This window comes from Primulina tabacum, chromosome 18, assembly GCF_025594145.1.
Source record: "Primulina tabacum isolate GXHZ01 chromosome 18, ASM2559414v2, whole genome shotgun sequence".
Classification (NCBI taxonomy): domain Eukaryota; kingdom Viridiplantae; phylum Streptophyta; class Magnoliopsida; order Lamiales; family Gesneriaceae; genus Primulina; species Primulina tabacum.
In genome coordinates, this window is record NC_134567.1 from 17,193,218 (window position 1) to 17,212,135 (window position 18,918).

The following is an 18,918-nucleotide window of genomic DNA, read 5'->3' on the forward strand; positions in this document are numbered from 1 at the left end:
GTGTGTTCTTGGTCATTTTGTTGAGTTTGAAAATTTCTCAAGTTTCAACCTGTTCTACAATTTCGATCTTAGTTATTAATTTAACATAATTTAATTTATTTTAACTAGTTTAAATTATCACTAAATCACTTGTTATTGTTTGTCTATTTTAAATCGAATAATTTAAATTTTAGTACTTAAATAATAGTCTCTGTGGGATCGATACTTGGACTTGTCGTCCATTTACTATAACTTGACCTAGTCCGCTTACTAGATTTATTCCCAACCGAAATAATCGGTCAAGCATCCTTAGCTGCTCCCCTCATATATCCACAATCTCTGACTTGAACGTCGGAGGGGCTACGCCGGGACACCCTCCCGCCCCTCTTCTAACGATCTTATTCGTGATTTCAGGCTCAAAGCAATTTCGAAACCTGCGTCTGGACTAGTGACACTTACTGAAAGCGGATCCCAAATTTTCGTGAGTATCAGGGAGTTACTAAGACGTTCAAAAATACTTGAAATATAACATGAAACTTACCTCCAATGTAAGAGTCTAGACTTATTTATAAGATTTTCAAGGGTTTGATGGACATGGCACACCAATTTTTTTCCCCAAATACCGCTATCCAAAGATTCCATTATTTTTTAAATTAAACAAAATGCAATTCAATAAAATAAAATCTCAAATATTAGCTTTAAAAATTACTTTAACCACATTTCACACCAAATTTATTTTATATATAAACATATATTTTATATTTAAATTTAATTTTGTGCTCGGAGTACGTGCAAAAGTTTGCTAATATTTTATATATATATATATATATTTACTATATAATAATATTAATATATATAAAGTTTCGGTATGCCTTTCAAATACCATAAATTAAAGGATATCGATACAAAGTATCAAACAATGCCTCGATCAAGACTCGACAGCCCATTTGTTTGTTATATTATAAACGCACAATGGTTGGCAGCCAAGTGGATCTCGTGGAACAATAACCATAAAATTATTAAATTTATTTATTTATTTTGGAGGAGTAAAGAGGATTAGATTAGATTCTTGCCACAAGAACATTGGCGGTCAATTTATTTGCTTCCGTGTGCATCTTTAATTCCAAAAATTGGCAAGACATTGTTTTTATTGGGAGGGAACTCCAATAAAAATTGACATTGGGTTAAGTAAAGCTTGCCCGCAGAATTATTTCAGCCAGGTTCCCACCTTTCGCGTTCCTGTCATCCTTATCACGTTAATCTTCTGTTTTTCTGTAATCTGTATCTTCCCTTTTGGGTTGATATCTTCGTTTATTTTATTCGTATTTCTGTAATTTTTTGTATATACTCTTCGCTTTTCTTTCCCTTTTTTTTGTTTGTTTTTTCAAATTTCTGTTATTTGTTAAAATCCCTTTTAATGTTTCCTTGATATGAGCTTTTGACTTCTGCCATTTCGGAGACCAGTTGTAAAAATCGCAGTTATGGCGTTAGTTGAGGCGTTCTTGGAGATTTTGGAGAGGCCCACGATTTGGGCGATGATTTTAGGGATGATTCAGCTGCTAGGGCCTGTTTGGATTGCTTTTCTTGTTGGTGTAACGGTGGGGTGGGCTTGGAAACCTAGGTGGGCTAGTTTAGGGAATCGTAAGTTTGAATTTTCAGCTCCTTCTTCACCTTCTTCTCATATCCCTTCTCCTGTTAATGGTTTTGTTTCAACCAGCAAAAGTGTGGTTTCTAGCAATGTTAAAATTCAGAGTTCTGGGTCTTGTTTGTTCAATAATGGATTGGAAAAGGCGCAAGTAGCATTGCCTCCTGTTGAAACTGCTGTTGGCAGGTAATCTTTTGGTAAATGTATATATTTTTGTTTTTTTGTTGGTTCATTTCTTTATTAAGCACTGGTAATACATTGGCCAACTTGTATTATGTTGATTTATCATGTTTGAATTTTGTTTTTTTGTTTTGGTTTCATCTTGTTTATATGAACTGACTTGAATGTATGAAGTTTATATATTTGTTGCCATGTATGTTTCATTAGGAAGCTAATTGCATCAGTTATGAATGGTTCGGTAGATATGCATATTTTAAACTCCGAAGTCCTGATATGATACTGCTTTGAGTGCATAAACAAAATAATTTCTCATTATGCATCGTTGTGTGCAACCTGAAGTTGTGTATCCGCATTGGATGTCAAAAGGTTTATGTCGTGTGATTTTGAGACAAGGATGTCTTAAACTTGGATGCCCAATCGGTTCAACAACAGAAGAATCCCAATTAGCTTAGTATAATAATATGAAAACGTCATTTTACCCTTTCCATAGTAGATACACACGAAATGAGATTGAAATTTACTTTTCAAGTTGGTGGTAAGTTTCTGACACAATGTGTGATTCTTTGATAGTTCATCAGAATCAAGAAAAAAAGATAGTGTTGTGGTTATGGATGAAGATTTGGAACATTTGTGTCACCTTGTTGAAAGGAAAGATGGAGGTCCATCATGGAAGCATGTGTTCGATCGATCAACTCATGATATGAGCTACCAAGCATGGCAGAGAGATCCTGAGGTGCCAAATGCCCTATTTTACAATATCTGAGACCGTGGTTATTTTTGCTTCTGTAAGATCTTGAATCATACATTTTAGGTTTGCCAGACTGGTCCTCCACAATATTGCAGCAGGACTGTTTACGAGGATGCAACTCCAGAATTAGTGAGGGATTTCTTTTGGGATGACGAGTTTCGACTAAAGTGGGATGATATGATCCTACATGCTTCAATTTTGAAAGAATGCCCTACGACAAGAACAATGATCGTCCACTGGATACGCAAGGTTGGGAAATTAAATTAATTTTCTATGTGAACCTGAAATTTGTAATTCTCGTGATAGCATATCAATAATCACTTAGGGTCCACTGTTTTTTACTACAAGGCCCTGGTTCAACTAAAAACTCAGTAAAATTGTTCATGAATGTTATTGATGTGAGATCACATAATTGATTTCTGACAAATTGTGCGCAGTTTCCCTTTTTCTGCAGTGACAGAGAATACATAATTGGCCGTCGAATGTGGGAATCAGGACGATCATATTATTGTGTAACAAAGGTAAAGCCATGGATGCTTTTGATTTGGTTCTTTTCTGATTATGTATCAACCCAATGATTTGGAGTTGATCTTGTTGGATCTCGGTTTCTACACGCCCAAACGCAGCGGAAGTTTTAAAAATTTTATTTTATTTTGACATTCAAGATGTGTTTTGTTTTGGGCGCTCGTATGGTTTAAACATAAACATTCATAGGATGTTAGAAAATTATACCTTTGTGAATTAATCACGTGGCTCCAACTAATCCGATATAAACGGATTAGCTCTTGATGAATCCCTTCAAACTTTCTTCAAGAACTCTTTATTTCAATCTTCTAATCAGGTCCACGACTAGATGATTTGTTCCTCTTCTAATTTGCACTAGAAAAATTAGAAGAGATTTTACGTTGGAGATTAAGAACGAGATACGGCTCAACCAAAACCCTTTTGATGGAGGCCGAAATTTTGAGAGGAGAAGGGAAGAGATTTTCGAAAATTGGAGTCCAGTGGAGGCTAGGGTTTTTTTTCGAAAATTATGAATGAATTGTGTCTAATCCTAAGCATAATACACACATATATATATAAGCTTAGGGCCCATTAATTAAATTAAACACTTAATGGGCTTAATCAATTAATTATCCTAGTCCAACTAGTTTAATTAATTAATTAATCTTTTAAAGTCTAATTAAGAGCTTTATTAATATATATGTTGGTCTTGTACTCCTACAAGCCCATAAATTATAAATTCAATTCTTTGAATTTATCACCTCCAAAATTTAATATTTAATAAACTCAACTTTTGAGCTTAATAAATTAAATACATTATAAATTCAACATTTGAATTTATCATTTAAATTATAAATTCAACTCCTTGAATTTTATCACCTCCAAAATTTAATATTTAATAAACCCAACTTTTGAGTTTAATAAATTAAATTATCAAATTTTATAAATTCATCTCCTTGAATTTATTCTCTCCAAATTTCATAAATTCAACTTCTTGAATTTACTATATCATAAATTCAACTCCTTGAATTTATTTTCTCAAAATTTAATTATCATAAATTCAACTCCTTGAATTTACTATATTATAATATAAATTCAACTCCTTAAATTTATTCTCTCAACGGGAACAAACGATCCAGTGCTTGTGTGACCCTCAATGGTTCAGGGATACAGCTAGCCGTGGGTTCACAACTCTTTGTGATTCAGGACATAATCCTTTATTCGGGCTTACCTTGGTTAGCCCCATTCTTTTCATCAACACCTTGATCAAGAATGTCAGAACTCATTTCTGATTGCACCCATCGGATCATAGTAAGAGCGTCTAGTAGCATCGCCCCATGATCCCCTAGGTATCACTGATAGTGCCTGCAAGAACCAAATGATTATGATTAACGTACAGTACGGTCCCTTCATCTCAAATATCCCGATCGAATCTGCAACCATTGGTTCATCGAGGGTTGCATATTAATTCGTTAACTATGTGATAACTATAATAGTGGCATCGCGTGTACTATTGGAGAACTCCTTCTCCAACGTACATCTCATACTCTGGCCAGAGATTCCATGCACTATTATTACATCAGATCACATAGGATATCCACACCCGTAAGTGAGTGGTGAATCCCCGACTACAATGCACTGGCTCCTATATGTGTCGCAACTGTACCCAACCTCGCCACCTGATGACTCTCCTGGAGCCGGTAAACGAGTCAAAGCACAGCCCTAGCATATAGAGCCTCAGTGTTGTCCCGGGTTGTAAGGACTAATAGTGTACAATCATAACCACGGACTTATCCTCTCGATGAATGATAACTACTTGGAAAGTCCGAGGGAGGGCTGTTCGGTATAATCATCATATGACTACCCATCTGCATGTTTGGACAACTCCATGCCCTTACCAAGAAACGCAGTACACAACATCACAGATGCTAGTCTCGAGCTCAAGCGACCTTTATCCATGTTTTAAGCGGCTGAATCGACTAGAAACGAATTTAGATCATACAGTGTTTACAAACGAGTTTCAACATCGAATTACGATTCATTTGTATTAAAGTATAATCAAGGACTTTATCTATGCTATTTGCATGGTTATACAGATAAAGTATAACAAGATCATAAAAAGTTAAATTATATTAAAATAAAGATTGTATATTTCACTTGAGTCAATAAATTCCCCAGCCAACCGTTGGCTTGCAGGGCATCTACTCTAACAATCTCTCACTTGCCCTAGAGCCAACTACCCTTAATCCCATTGCTTCGCGATGCTTTTCAAACAATGGTCCTGGCAAGGGCTATGTAAGTGGATCAGCAACATTATTTGCAGAGGGGACTCTTTCAACTGATATGTCTTCTCTTCCCACCATCTCCCGTATGATGTGGAACTTCCTCAGTACATGTTTGGATCGCTAATGAGACCTTGGTTTCTTTGCTTGCGCAATGGCACCAGTGTTGTCCCAGTACAACGGGACTGGATCAACTCCATTAGGAATAACGCCCAACTCTTGGACAAAATTCCTCATCCAAACTACCCCCTTGGCTGCATCAGATGCATCAATGTATTCAGCTTCAGTGGTGGAATCCGCAACGGTGTCTTACTTGGAACTTTTCTAAGAGACAACTGCACCATTAAGCATGAATACAAAGCCAGAGGTCGATTTCGAATCATCTACGTCACATTGGAAGCCAGAATCAGTGTAGCCTTCCAATTTCAATTCTCCACCCCATAGACCATGAACAAGTTCTTAGTCTTTCTCAAGTACTTAAGAATATCTTTCACGGCCTTACAATACATTGGACCAGGGTTTGCCTGATGTCTGCTTGTAACACTCAGAGCGTAAGCAACATTAGGACGTGTCTATATCACACCATACATGATACTACCAATGGCTTACGCATATGGAATTCGTGTCATCATCTCTATCTCTTCATCAGTTTTGGGACACATTGCCTTAGATAGAGTAATACCATGACACATTGGTAAGTATCCTCTCTTGGACTCTTCCATTGAGAATCGTTTTATAATGGTATCGATATAGGTTGCTTGGGTGAGTCCGAGCATCCTTTTTGATCTATCCCTATAGATTTGTATTCCCAATGCATAGGATGCTTCACCCATGTCCTTCATGGAGAATTTACTTGCCAACCATACTTTAGTTGATTGCAGTAATCCTACATCATTCCCAATAAGCAGGATATCAACATAAAGTACTAGGAATGTCACCGCACTCCCACTAACTTTCTTGTACACGCATGGTTCTTCAGGATTCTTAGCAAAACCAAACTCTTTGATAGTGCTATCAAATCTGAGGTTCCAACTCCTTGATGTCTGCTTGAGACCATATATTGATCTCTGAAGTTTGCATACCTTATGCTCACTTCCTACTGATGTGTATCCCTCGGGTTGAGACATATAAATTTTTTCTTTGATGTCTCCATTATGGAATGCAGTCTTTACATCCATTTGTCATATCTCATAGTCATACCATGCTGCTATGGCTAGTAGTATTCTAATGGACTTAAACATAGCAAGTGGTGAAAAAGTTTTCTCACAGACAACTCCTTGCCTTTGAGTATAACCTTTTCCAAGCAGTTTTGCTTTGAAGGTCATTACCTTCCCATCCGCCCAAGCTTTCTTTTGTAGATCCATTTGCACCCTATGGGAACGATTCCCTCAGGTTGATCCACCAATGTCCAGACTTGGTTTGAATACATAGAGTCCATTTCTGACTGCATGGCTTCAAGCCATTTGGTTGAATCAGTATCAGATATTGCTTCTTTGAAATTCATTGGATCACATCCAACACAAGACTCATCATGGCCTTGTTCATGAAGAAGTGTATATCTTGCAGGTGGTCTAATAACCCTATCAGACCTTCTAGAAGCTTGTACCTCAACTACTGGTTCTTGGGAAATGGGTTCAACTTCTATAGTTGAGGGAGTATCTTGAATTTCTTCAAGTTCTATCATCTTGTCTTTTCTATCTAATAGAAATTCCCTTTCCAAAAAGGTGGCATTTCTTGAAACAAACACTTTTGCTTCATTGGGATGATAGAAATAATATCCAACAGAATTCTTTTGCTGCATGTTTGGACATCTCTATTCTCTTACCAAGAAACGCAGTACACAACATCACAGATGCTAGTCTCGAGCTCAAGCGGCCTTTCTCCCTGTTTTAGGCGGCTGAATCGACTAGGAACGAATTTAGAATATGCAGTGTTTACAAATGAGTTTCAACATCGAATTACGATTCATTTGTATTAAAGCATAATCAAGGACTTTATCTATGCTGTTTGCATGGGTATACAGATAAAATATAACAAGACCATAAAAAGTTAAATTAAAATAAAGATTGTTTATTACACTTGAGTTAATAAATTCCCTAGCCAACCGTTGGCTTGCAGGGCATCTACTCTAACAATCTCCCACTTGCCCTAGAGCCAACTACCCATAACTTTAATCCCATTGCTTCGCGATGCTTCTCAAACAATGGTCCTGGCAAGGGCTATGTAAGTGGATCAGCAACATTATCTGCAGAGGGGACTCTTTCGACTGATATGTCTCCTCTTCCCACAATCTCCCGTATGATGTGGAACTTCCTCAGTACATGTTTGGATCGCTGATGAGACCTTGGTTCCTTTGCTCGTGCAATGGCACCAGTGTTGTTCCAGTACAACGGGACTGGATCAACTCCATTAGGAATAACGCCCAACTCTTGGACAAAATTCCTCATCCAAACTACCTCTTTGGCTGAATCAGATGCAGCAATATATTCAGCTTCAGTGGTGGAATCCGCAACGGTGTCTTACTTGGAACTTTTCCAAGAGACAGCCGCACCATTAAGCATGAATACAAAGCCAGAGGTCGATTTCGAATCATCTACATCACATTGGAAGCTAGAATCAGTGTAGCCTTCCAATTTCAATTCTCCACCCCATAGACCATGAACAAGTTCTTAGTCCTTCTCAAGTACTTAAGAATTTCACAGTGTTCCAATACATTGGACCAGGGTTTGCCTGATTTCTGCTTGTAACACTCAGAGCGTAAGCAATATCAGGACGTGTCTATATCACACTATACATGTTACTACCAATGGCTGACGCATATGGAATTCATGTCATCATCTCTATCTCTTCATCAGTTTTGGGACACATTGCCTTAGATAGAGTAATACCATGACATATTGGTAAGTATCCTCTCTTGGACTCTTCCATAGAGAATCGTTTTATAATGGTATCAATATAGGTGGCTTGGGTGAGTCCGAGCATCCTATTTGATCTATCTCTATAGATTTGTATTCCCAATACGTAGGATGCTTCACCTATGTATTTCATGGAGAATTTACTGGATAACCATACTTTAGTTGATTGCAGTAATCCTACATCATTCCCATTGAGCATGATATCATCAACATAAAGTATTAGGAATGTCACTGCACTCCCACTAACTTTCTTGTACACACACGGTTCCTCAGGATTCTTAGCAAAACCAAACTCTTTGATAGTTCTATCAAATCTGAGGTTTCAACTCCTTGACTCCTGCTTGAGACCATGTATTGATCTCTGAAGTTTGCATACCTTATGCTCACTTTCTACTGATGTGTATCCCTCAGGTTGAGACATATAAATTTCTTCTTTGATGTCTCCAATGAGGAATGCAGTCTTTACATCCATTTGCCATATCTCATAGTCATACCATGATGCTATGGCTAGTAGTAATCTAATGGACTTAAACATAGCAACTGGTGAAAAATTTCCTCACAGTCAACTCCTTGCCTTTGAGTATAATCTTTTGCAACCAGTCTTGCTTTGAAAGGTCACTACCTTCCCATTCGCCCCAAGCTTTCTTTTGTAGATCCATTTGCACCCTATAGGAACGATTCCCTCCGGTTGATCCACCAATGTCCAGACTTGGTTTGAATACATAGAGTCCATTTCTGACTGCATGGCTTCAAGCCATTTGGTTGAATCAGTATCAGATATTGCTTCTTTGAAATTCATTGGATCACATCCAACACAATGCTCATCGTGGCTTTGTTCATGAAGAAGCGTATATCTTGCAGGCGGTCTAATAACCCTATCAGACCTTCTAGGAGCTTGTACTTCAACTACTGGTTCTTGGAAATGGGTTAAACTTCTATAGTTGAGGGAGTATCTTGAATTTCTTCAAGTTCTATCATCTTGCCTTTTCTATCTAATAGAAATTCCTTTTCCAAAAAGGTGGCATTTCTTGAAACAAACACTTTTGCTTCATTGGGATGATAGAAATAATATCCAACAGAATTCTTTTGGATATCCTACAAAGTAGCACAAAGTGGATCTACTATCCAATTTGTCTCCCACTGTCTGCTTCACGTAAGCAGGACATCCCCATATTCTCATGTAAGAATATTTGGGAGTTTTTTCCATCCATATCTCATATGGTGTTTTATCCAATGCTTTAGTATGGACATTATTCAACAACATTGCCGCAGTTTCAAGCCAAAGCCCCAAAACAATGTAGGCAATTCAGTGAATCCCATCATAGATCGAACCATGTCCAACAAGGTTCGCTCATGACGTTCAGAAACACCATTCAATTGTGGTGTTGCTGGTGGAGTACACTGTGAGAGAATCTCATTTTCTTTTAGATAATCCAAAATTTTAGCACTCAAGTATTCACCACTTCGATCAGATCGAAGTGTCTTAATACTTCTTTCTAGCCGTTTTTCTACTTCAGATCTGAATTCTTTGAACTTTTCAAATGCTTCAGATTTGTGTTTCATTAAATAAACGTACCCATACCTCGAATGGTCATTAGTAAAGGTAATGAAGTAGGAATGTCCATATTTTGTGCTAACACTTAGCGGGCCACAAACGTCTGTGTGGATCAAATCCAGTAGACCATGCGCACGTTCCACGTTTCCATCGAATGGAGCCTTGGTCATTTTTCCTTTTAGACATGACTCACAAGTAGGTAGAGAATTTATGTCTGACAAGTCAAACATGCCTTCTCCCACTAGTTTGTGCATCCTTCTTTGGGAAATGTGACATAGTCTAGCGTGCCATATTTGTGTGAGATTTGGATTATCTAACTTTATTTTGTTTGTTGTTGAAATCATGTTTACTTGGACATTCACTTATCATTTCCAGAACATTTCTGGCACATATAATTTCTTATATCCGGACTTCATGCAGTGAAATAAATATGTTTTAACTTTTAAGTGTCTTTCAGAGTTTGCCTCTTATTGGGATTGTTTTTCTTGTGAGGGGCGGAACATTTCTTTCCCTTACCTTGTTGGTCATTTTTCGTCCGACGAAAGGCCCATTATAAAAACAACAATTTTTCTTATTTTATAGTGATATCATAAGTCATAACCATATTGATTAGCTCTTCAAGGCTATCAAATATCTTATTAAACTTGAAGTTCACCATGACCCCGTCAATTGAGGAATAAAAAGACAACAAATTGATGTTATCTAGTAACTTGTTAGGAATCATATATTCCAGGCGCACCACATTCTCAATAAGCGCAGTCATACGTACACCACGCTCATGGGCCAAAGCCCTTTCTTGCATGTGTGTAGTCATGAGCTCCTTGAAAGTGGTGTGCATAGTTTCATGCACCATGCAACTCTTGCACGTGCATTCGAATGTCAGCAGCATTCAAAATTTCCTCAAACTGTCCCTACAGTTCATTTGACATAGAAGCGAGCATGTTACACTTTAGCATGTATACTATGGTCTTACCATCTTGCATGCTTTGTCAGTTCAGCAGGACTGACAATAGTGTGTATGTCATTTTCTCCGAATTCAGAACAAGTTTCCCAACTAGTCTTGAAAATTAGATTCGATTAGCTTGTTGATAATAAAAATGGATTACGTGACGAAATCGAAAATATACTGATATGGAAACAGAATAATGGTTGCTGATTATTTTAAAATAATTTTAAGATATAAAATATGGATTTCATTTTATAAATTACCCTCCTACTATTTTGACATTTCCACCACCCTCTGATGAAAAAGGGAAATCGTATTTCCTTAGTAGGCACGTAGAGTCCAATTAGCCAATTATAATCCCGAATAATATCATCCAATTATAATTTCTAAAAGGTAGAGTCCAATTGCATCCCTATGCAACCTCCGCGTGTTTTGCCTCACGTTTAATAAGGACCCAATAATATGACGTCGTTTATTTTCGCGTGTCAAACCAACCCATCAATATTGAATTGTAGTAGACGGTCGCCATGAGTTCCCCCAATAATATGAGCCGAAGTCATGGGAGTTCCACTCAATTCACATCATATGTCCGCTGGAAGTCACAGCTTTCCGGCGTACAGGCCTCCCCAATAATATGAGCCAGACACTGTCCGCGGGTAGCGATCAACATGCAACCACGGTTGATGGAAGACTAGAAAAAATTAAACTCTTTTAATTTTTACTTTTTTGGTTTGATATAAATTTTGAATCATATTCAAAATGAGGGATTTTAATTTTAAAATTGTCTCATCATTTTAATTTAAAAATCGCGTGCCACGAGTTTGTATGTTTGTCGGATTCATGCAACTATATTATTTAATAATATACATACATGCATACTACTATATATCACATATATCATAATATGACATTCAACAATAAATAAGGATGATCGATCGCCAACACTATTAGATCTATGTGAGCCATACATGGATCCAGGTCCAAACCTAGGTGAATGCAGGGATGCAAATTCAACTATTACATGAGCTTCCAATATTTTACATTTCTTCATCTCGTTCATCGGGCCCACCATCTTTCAGTCTTGATCTCCCACTATTTCTAATAATTACATTTAAATAGTCATGGCACATAAGGGATACATCTCATGGGGTGGGAACGGGCCATAAACCAGGCCCACTTTAATAATATCAAATATTAAAAACGAATAAAACAGTAAAATATCCTAACATACACCTAACACATTGGTCAAGGCTCTCGATCATCCTTCATGCATTTAATATCAAATATTAACATCAATTTAATTAAACAATTTAATTAATTGATAAATCATATATCTAATAATTTTATCACTAACCACCACAATTACTAAAGAATTTAATAAATTAAATAAATTAAATCAATAAAAATTGATTTTTTGTAAAACTCATTTTACCATAAATAATTAAAATCACATTCTAATTATTTATTTTACAAGAAAATTATTAATTTTCTAAAAATCAATTTTTCAAAATAAAAATTGAACCAATTTTCAAAAATATCAATTTTACCCAAAAATTTTAAAATTCGGAAAATTGCACCCTAGGCCCAAACAATTCAGGCCCAACATCCAGTATAGTTCCCGAGACGATCCCGGGCAGCCGCCCTCGCTGCCCGAACGTTTCGGGCAGCGGCAGCGGCTCTGCGCGCACAGGCGCGCGCTGGCGCGCCGACGCCGCGCGCGCGATGTGCGCAGGCGTCCGGCGCCTGCGCTCGCGCGTTGCGCGCAGGCGTCCGACGCCTGCGCTTGGGCGTTGCGCGCTGTCGTGCGCGGCCCTGCGCGCACGGACTGCACGGAACAGTTCCGGGCAGATTTAAATTTTTTTTTGTTCCGAAAATCTGGAAAAAAATAAATTTTCGTGGTGCTAAATTTTCTTAAAAATTTTCTTGTGTGGTTAGAAATAAATTATTCAATATCAAACCATACGATTTAGAAAAAAACTTGGCTCTGATACCACTGTTGGATCTCGGTTTTCTACACGCCCAAACGCAGCGGAAGTTTTAAAAATTTTATTTTATTTTGACATTCAAGATGTGTTTTGCTTTGGGCGCTCGTATGGTTTAAACATAAACATTCATAGGATGTTAGAAAATTATACCTTTGTGAATTAATCACGTGGCTCCAACTAATCCGATATAAACGGATTAGCTCTTGATGAATCCCTTCGAACTTTCTTCAAGAACTCTTTATTTCAATCTTCTAATCAGGTCCACGACTAGATGATTTGTTCCTCTTCTAATTTGCACTAGAAAATATAGAAGAGATTAAGAACAAGATACGGCTCAACCAAAACCCTTTTGATGGAGGCAGAAATTTTGAGAGGAGAAAGGAAGAGATTTTCGAAAATTGGAGTCTAGTGAAGGCTAGGGTTTTTTTTCGAAAATTATGAATGAATTGTGTCTAACCCTAAGCATAATACACATATATATATATAAGCTTAGGGCCCATTAATTAAATTAAACACTTAATGGGCTTAATCAATTAATTATCCTAGTCCAACTAGTTTAATTAATTAATTAATCTTTTAAAGTTTAATTAAGAGCTTTAATAATATGTATGTTGGTCTTGTACTCCTACAAGCCCATAATACATACACCCATTACATTTAATTTAAATATATTATAAATTCACATTTGAATTTAATATTTAAATTATAAATTCAACTCTTTGAATTTATCACCTCCAAAATTTAATATTTAATAAACTCAACTTTTGAGCTTAATAAATTAAATACATTATAAATTCAACATTTGAATTTATCATTTAAATTATAAATTCAACTCCTTGAATTTTATCACCTCCAAAATTTAATATTTAATAAACCCAACTTTTGAGTTTAATAAATTAAATTATCAAATTTTATAAATTCAACTCTTTGAATTTATTCTCTTCAAATTTCATAAATTCAACTTTTTGAATTTACTATATCATAAATTCAACTTCTTGAATTTATTTTCTCAAAATTTAATTATCATAAATTCAACTCCTTGAATTTACTATATTATAATATAAATTCAATTCCTTAAATTTATTCTCTCAACGGGAACAAACGATCCAGTGCTTGTGTGACCCTCAATGGTTCAGGGATACAGCTAGCCGTGGGTTCACAACTCTTTGTGATTCAGGACATAATCCTTTATTAGTTGGCCTCATTCTTTTCATCAACACCTTGATCAAGAATGTCAGAACTCATTTCTGATTGCACCCATCGGATCATGGTAAGAGCGTCTAGTAGCATCGCCCCATGATCCCCTAGGTATCACTGATAGTGCCTGCAAGAACCAGTCGATTATGATTAACGTACAGTACGGTCCCTTCATCTCAAATATCTCGATCGAATCTGCAACCATTGGTTCATCGAGGGTTGCATATTAATTCGATAACTACGTGATAACTATAATAGTGACATCGCGTGTACTATTGGAGAACTCCTTCTCCAACATACATCTCATACTCTGCCAGAGATTCCATGCACTATTATTACATCAGATCACATAGGATATCCACACCCGTAGGTGAGCGGTGAATCCCCGACTACAATGCACTGGCTCCTATATGTGTCGCAACTGTACCCAACCTCGCCCACCTGATGACTCTCCTGGAGCCGGTAAACGAGTCAAAGCACAGCCCTAGCATATAGAGCCTCAGTGTTGTCCCGGGTCGTAAAGACTAATGGTGTACAATCATAACCACGGACTTATCCTCTCGATGAATGATAACCACTTGGAAAGTTCGAGGGAGGGTTGTTCGGTATAATCATCTTATGACTACCCATCTGCATGTTTGGACATCTCCATGCCCTTACCAAGAAACGCAGTACACAACATCACAGATGCTAGCCTCGAGCTCAAGCGACCTTTATCCATGTTTTAGGCGGCTGAATCGACTAGGAACGAATTTAGATCATACAGTGTTTACAAACGAGTTTCAACATCAAATTACGATTCATTTGTATTAAAGTATAATCAAGGACTTTATCTATGCTGTTTGCATGGGTATACAGATAAAGTATAACAAGACCATAAAAAGTTAAATTATATTAAAATAAAGATTGTATATTTCACTTGAGTCAATAAATTTCCTAGCCAACCGTTGGCTTGCAAGGCATCTACTCTAACAGATTTACCATTTTGAATTGGCTTAATCACGTGTTCTCTGATCATGAAAAAATGTATTCATCAAAATACGCATAGTTATGTGCTATACGAGTTTCAGAAATTGCATCAAAACCAAATAAATCTTGGGCACATCCCCATAATATCCGGAGCTATTGTGTTATAACGTTCTTCTTACTTGAGGTTCTTATGATGAAGTTTGATCGCCCTTCTGTAAACCAGGGAGTTCCTTACCCTTCTGTTCAAAGGCGAGTTAAACCAAGGCGTGTTGATCTTTACTATTCTAGTTGGTACATTCAAGCAGGTATATTATGAAAGAATGCTGCATCATTTACTTAAAATCCTGGGTTAGAGTTCATTTTTCTCTCGAAAATGTCTGAATTTTTTTGTTTTCGAATGGAACAGTTGAGTCGAGGCAAGGGAACGGGCAACTGTCTGCATGTGAGGTGGTGCTCTTCCATCACGAAGACATGGGGATTCCATGGGAAATTGCAAAGTTTGGGATACGACAAGGTATGTGGGGTGCAGTCAAGAATATCGAACGTGGCTTCCGAGCATACCAAAAGCACCGAGCTTCTGGAGCTCCCCTCTCCCACCATGCTATCATGGCTCAAGTAAACACAAAGATCGACCCCGACTATCTCAAGATTTTCGAAGGTGATGAAGACTCGAAAGAAACACAACTAGTGGCTTCAACTGATGAGAAACAAAAGGGTGTGAATATTCCGAAACTCCTAATATTTGGTGGGGTGATAGCTGTTGCTCTCAGTCTCGATCGGGGGCTTCTGACCAAGACACTCGTATTCGGTGTTGCTCGGAGATTTGGCAACATGGGAAAAAGAGCATTGCCTCGGCCTAGTTGAGGTGGAACAAATTTTACCAGCAAGCATTGATGTGTAGCTGTTGCTTGTTTCTGGGACAAAAAGTTGCCGGAATGCCATATACAATACAACACACTGAAAATGTTTTTAGCTAGATTGATTAGTGGTAACATTCAAAATTTATGTCATGCCTCTTTTTCCGTCATAATTTTGATTGTTGTTTACTTATCTCAGATGTAACTTTTGATTCTCGTGAAACTAAAACTGTAGTGAATGATGATTATTGCTCAAAAATCTACCGAACATCAGTCCCCAACTTGTCATGTTCTTGACATTTGTAGTTGGTCGTAACGAAACAAACTCATTTTTTTAGATTTCAAGTCAGAATTCTCACCCGATTTTGTTTGTGCATTATAGGATAGGGAGTAATCATATGCCCTTCAGAGCAATATGTAGAATGAAGTTCACAGATTGGCTTTGTTCACCCCTTCATGTAATTAGGGACTTCCGACGAAGCCTTCTATATTATAATAATAATAATAAAAGAAAGAAGGTTTAACATAGAAAAATAGTACAAAAAAATGTCATTGAAAGATGAATGTACTATATTATACAGGAAAACTGATACCCTCTACTGGTAGAATTATTTGATCGTGTAGATCTCTCATATTTTATGAGAGACCGACATCCTGTAACGGGGAGCCGAGAACCCTGTTTTTTCCGCGCTAAGCCGGGCTGAGTTCATAGGGAAACCTATATTATAGTTTCGAAACTGAATAAGCCATCGAATTGTGGTGCCACCTTTGGTATTTCGGAAGCCTTCACTGTCTTCTGGGCTTTTCCAACGAAACTGCTAACTGAAGCCCCTAATCCACCGCCACCTTCTTGCATCTACAGCACCAAGAATTAAGCTAATACCAAACATTTACACAAAGATTACGTTGCAAACATTTAGCCAAAAAAGAGATTTTTTAAAAATTTTAAAATAAGAATTTACCGGTACAGTTGGATGATTTTTATTGAAGAAATATATCCCTATTGCAGTGGCAGCTGCTGGTGCAGTGATGCAAAGTGCTGTAGTGACTGGAGCCATTTTTCAAGAATTTTGTAAGTGCTAAAACTTTGTGAGGGAAAGATTATATATCTTTGGGTTTTTGATGTATCTTATCCATATTGAGAGTGCCTGTGTAGTTGTGTTTGTTGGATCTGGTTTTCTACGCGTTCAAACGCAGCGGAAGATTTAAAAATTTTATTTTATTTTGAAAAACAAAATAATTTTGCTTTAGACGCTCGTATGGTTTACGTGAATTAAACATACATAGGATGTCAGAAATTATACTTTTGTGAATTTAATTCACTGGACACCAACTATTCCGGGGTTCGCGGAGATAGCTCTTCGTAAATCCCCTACGAACGTTCTTCGATCTACTAATCAGGTCCACGATCGGAATAATTGTTCCTCTTCTAACTCGCACTAGAAAGTGTAGAAGATTTTGTATTTTGAGATCAAGAAATCAAAATGGTTCAAAAACCTTTTGAGAGAAAAACTTTTTTCCTTGCCAATTGGAAAAGCCGAAAAAAATTTTCTTAAACAAAACTTTCGGATGGCTTTTTTTCTATATGGAATCAAAATTCTTATTCCCCTTTGTGAAGCTTCGGTGATCTCCACAATTAATTAATTAAAGTAACAAATATATTATTAATTTAATTAACTAATTGTCATTTCCTTAATTAATCAAATTAATTAAGTAATGAATCTCAATTGAATCCTTGACTCACGAGAATATCACACAACAAATCATCCAATATTATTTTCTTTGTGTGCAAGTTTTTAAATCATGGTATCATGAATATTTCCATATTACATAAATCAATACCATATTTTATAAAAACTTAATGGGCTATATTTTAATTCAATTAAAATACAATTTGGTTATTAAAGTCCATTTGAACTTTAATAAATTAGTATGATGGGCTTATACTCTTACAAGCCCATGACCCATGCTCCCATTATATTAACATCATCATAATCCTGATCGATGATCCAACATCATCGATGTGACAATTTCAACTTATTTGTTATTATGATGCACACTTTAATTTCGAGATCACCAAAATCTAAATAAGGCATGTGTGATTCTTTTGACTGTCTTAGCAGTCATGCTCTCAAAATTTCTATAAGCTTTTATAAACTGTATTTATAAGCTTATCGATTGATCATATCAAACTTATTTCTTATAAATTCAACTCATTGAATTTATTATCTCAACGGGAACAAGTAAACCAGTACTTGTGTGACCCTCAATGGTTCAGGGATACAGCTAGCCGTGTGTTCGCAACTCTTTGTGATTCAGGACAATTCCTTTATTCGAGCTTACCCTAATTTGCCCCATTCCATGCACCAACATTTGATCATGAGAATGTCAGAAACTATTTTCCGATTAAACCCATCGAATCATGGTAAGAGCGTCTAGTAGCATCGCCCCATGATTCCCTAGGTATCACTGATAGTACCTGTAAGAACCAGTCGATTATGATTAACGTACAGTACGGTCCCTTCATCTCATATATCCCGATCGAATCTGCAACCATTGGTTCATCGAGGGTTGCAAATTAATTCGATAACTATGTGACACATCTTTGAGAATAAATAGTGGCATCGCATGTACAACTAGAGAACTCCTTCTCTAATGTACATTTCATACTCTGGCCAGAGATTTCATGCACTCATTATTTCGTCAGATCACATAGGATATCCACACCCGTAGGTGAGCGGTGAATTCCCGACTACAATGCACTGGCTCCTACATGTGTCGCAACTGTACCCAATCTCGCCCACCTGATGACTCTCCTGGAGTCGGTAAACGAGTCAAAGCACAGCCCTAGCATATAGAGCCTCAGTGTTGTCCCGGGTCGTAAGAACTAATGGTGTACAATCATAACCACGGACTTATCCCCTCGATGAATGATAACCACTTGGAAAGTCCGAGGGAGGGTTGTTCGGTATAATCATCATATGACTACCTATCTGTATGCTTGGACATCTCCATGCCCTTACCAAGAAACGCGGTACACAACATCACAGATACTAGTCTCGAGCTCAAGCGGCCTTTATCCATGTTTTAGGCGGCTGAATCGACTAGGAACGAATTTAGAATATGCAGTGTTTACAAATGAGTTTCAACATCGAA

The 18,918-nt window shown here is 37.1% G+C and overlaps 1 protein-coding gene and 1 long non-coding RNA gene across 2 annotated transcripts; one reads left to right on the forward strand and one right to left on the reverse strand.

Moving 5' to 3' along the window:
- Nucleotides 1-1,097: 1,097 nt before the first annotated feature.
- Nucleotides 1,098-16,705, forward strand: LOC142532636 (uncharacterized). The gene is made up of 6 exons (XM_075638965.1): nt 1,098-1,810; nt 2,375-2,537; nt 2,625-2,801; nt 2,990-3,073; nt 15,129-15,210; nt 15,312-16,705. The coding sequence occupies exons 1-6, from the start codon at nt 1,461-1,463 to the stop codon at nt 15,767-15,769; spliced, it is 1,314 nt and encodes a 437-aa protein (XP_075495080.1). The 5' UTR covers nt 1,098-1,460; the 3' UTR covers nt 15,770-16,705.
- On the reverse strand, nt 16,268-16,919 carry LOC142532637 (uncharacterized). Its single transcript, XR_012816570.1, has 2 exons — nt 16,725-16,919; nt 16,268-16,618 (listed from the first exon to the last, which is right to left on the reverse strand). It is a non-coding gene; the product is annotated as an uncharacterized LOC142532637 (long non-coding RNA).
- Between the last annotated feature and the right edge of the window lie 1,999 nt (nt 16,920-18,918).

Bases quoted from the DNA above. Each gene is read 5' to 3' on its own strand.
- LOC142532636 (XM_075638965.1), top strand. From the start codon at position 1,461: ATGGCGTTAGTTGAGGCGTTCTTGGAGATTTTGGAGAGGCCCACGATT. The intron at 2,538-2,624 runs GTGCCAAATGCC...TAGGTTTGCCAG, and splicing joins CATGGCAGAGAGATCCTGAG to ACTGGTCCTCCACAATATTG. The intron at 2,802-2,989 runs GTTGGGAAATTA...AATTGTGCGCAG, and splicing joins TCGTCCACTGGATACGCAAG to TTTCCCTTTTTCTGCAGTGA.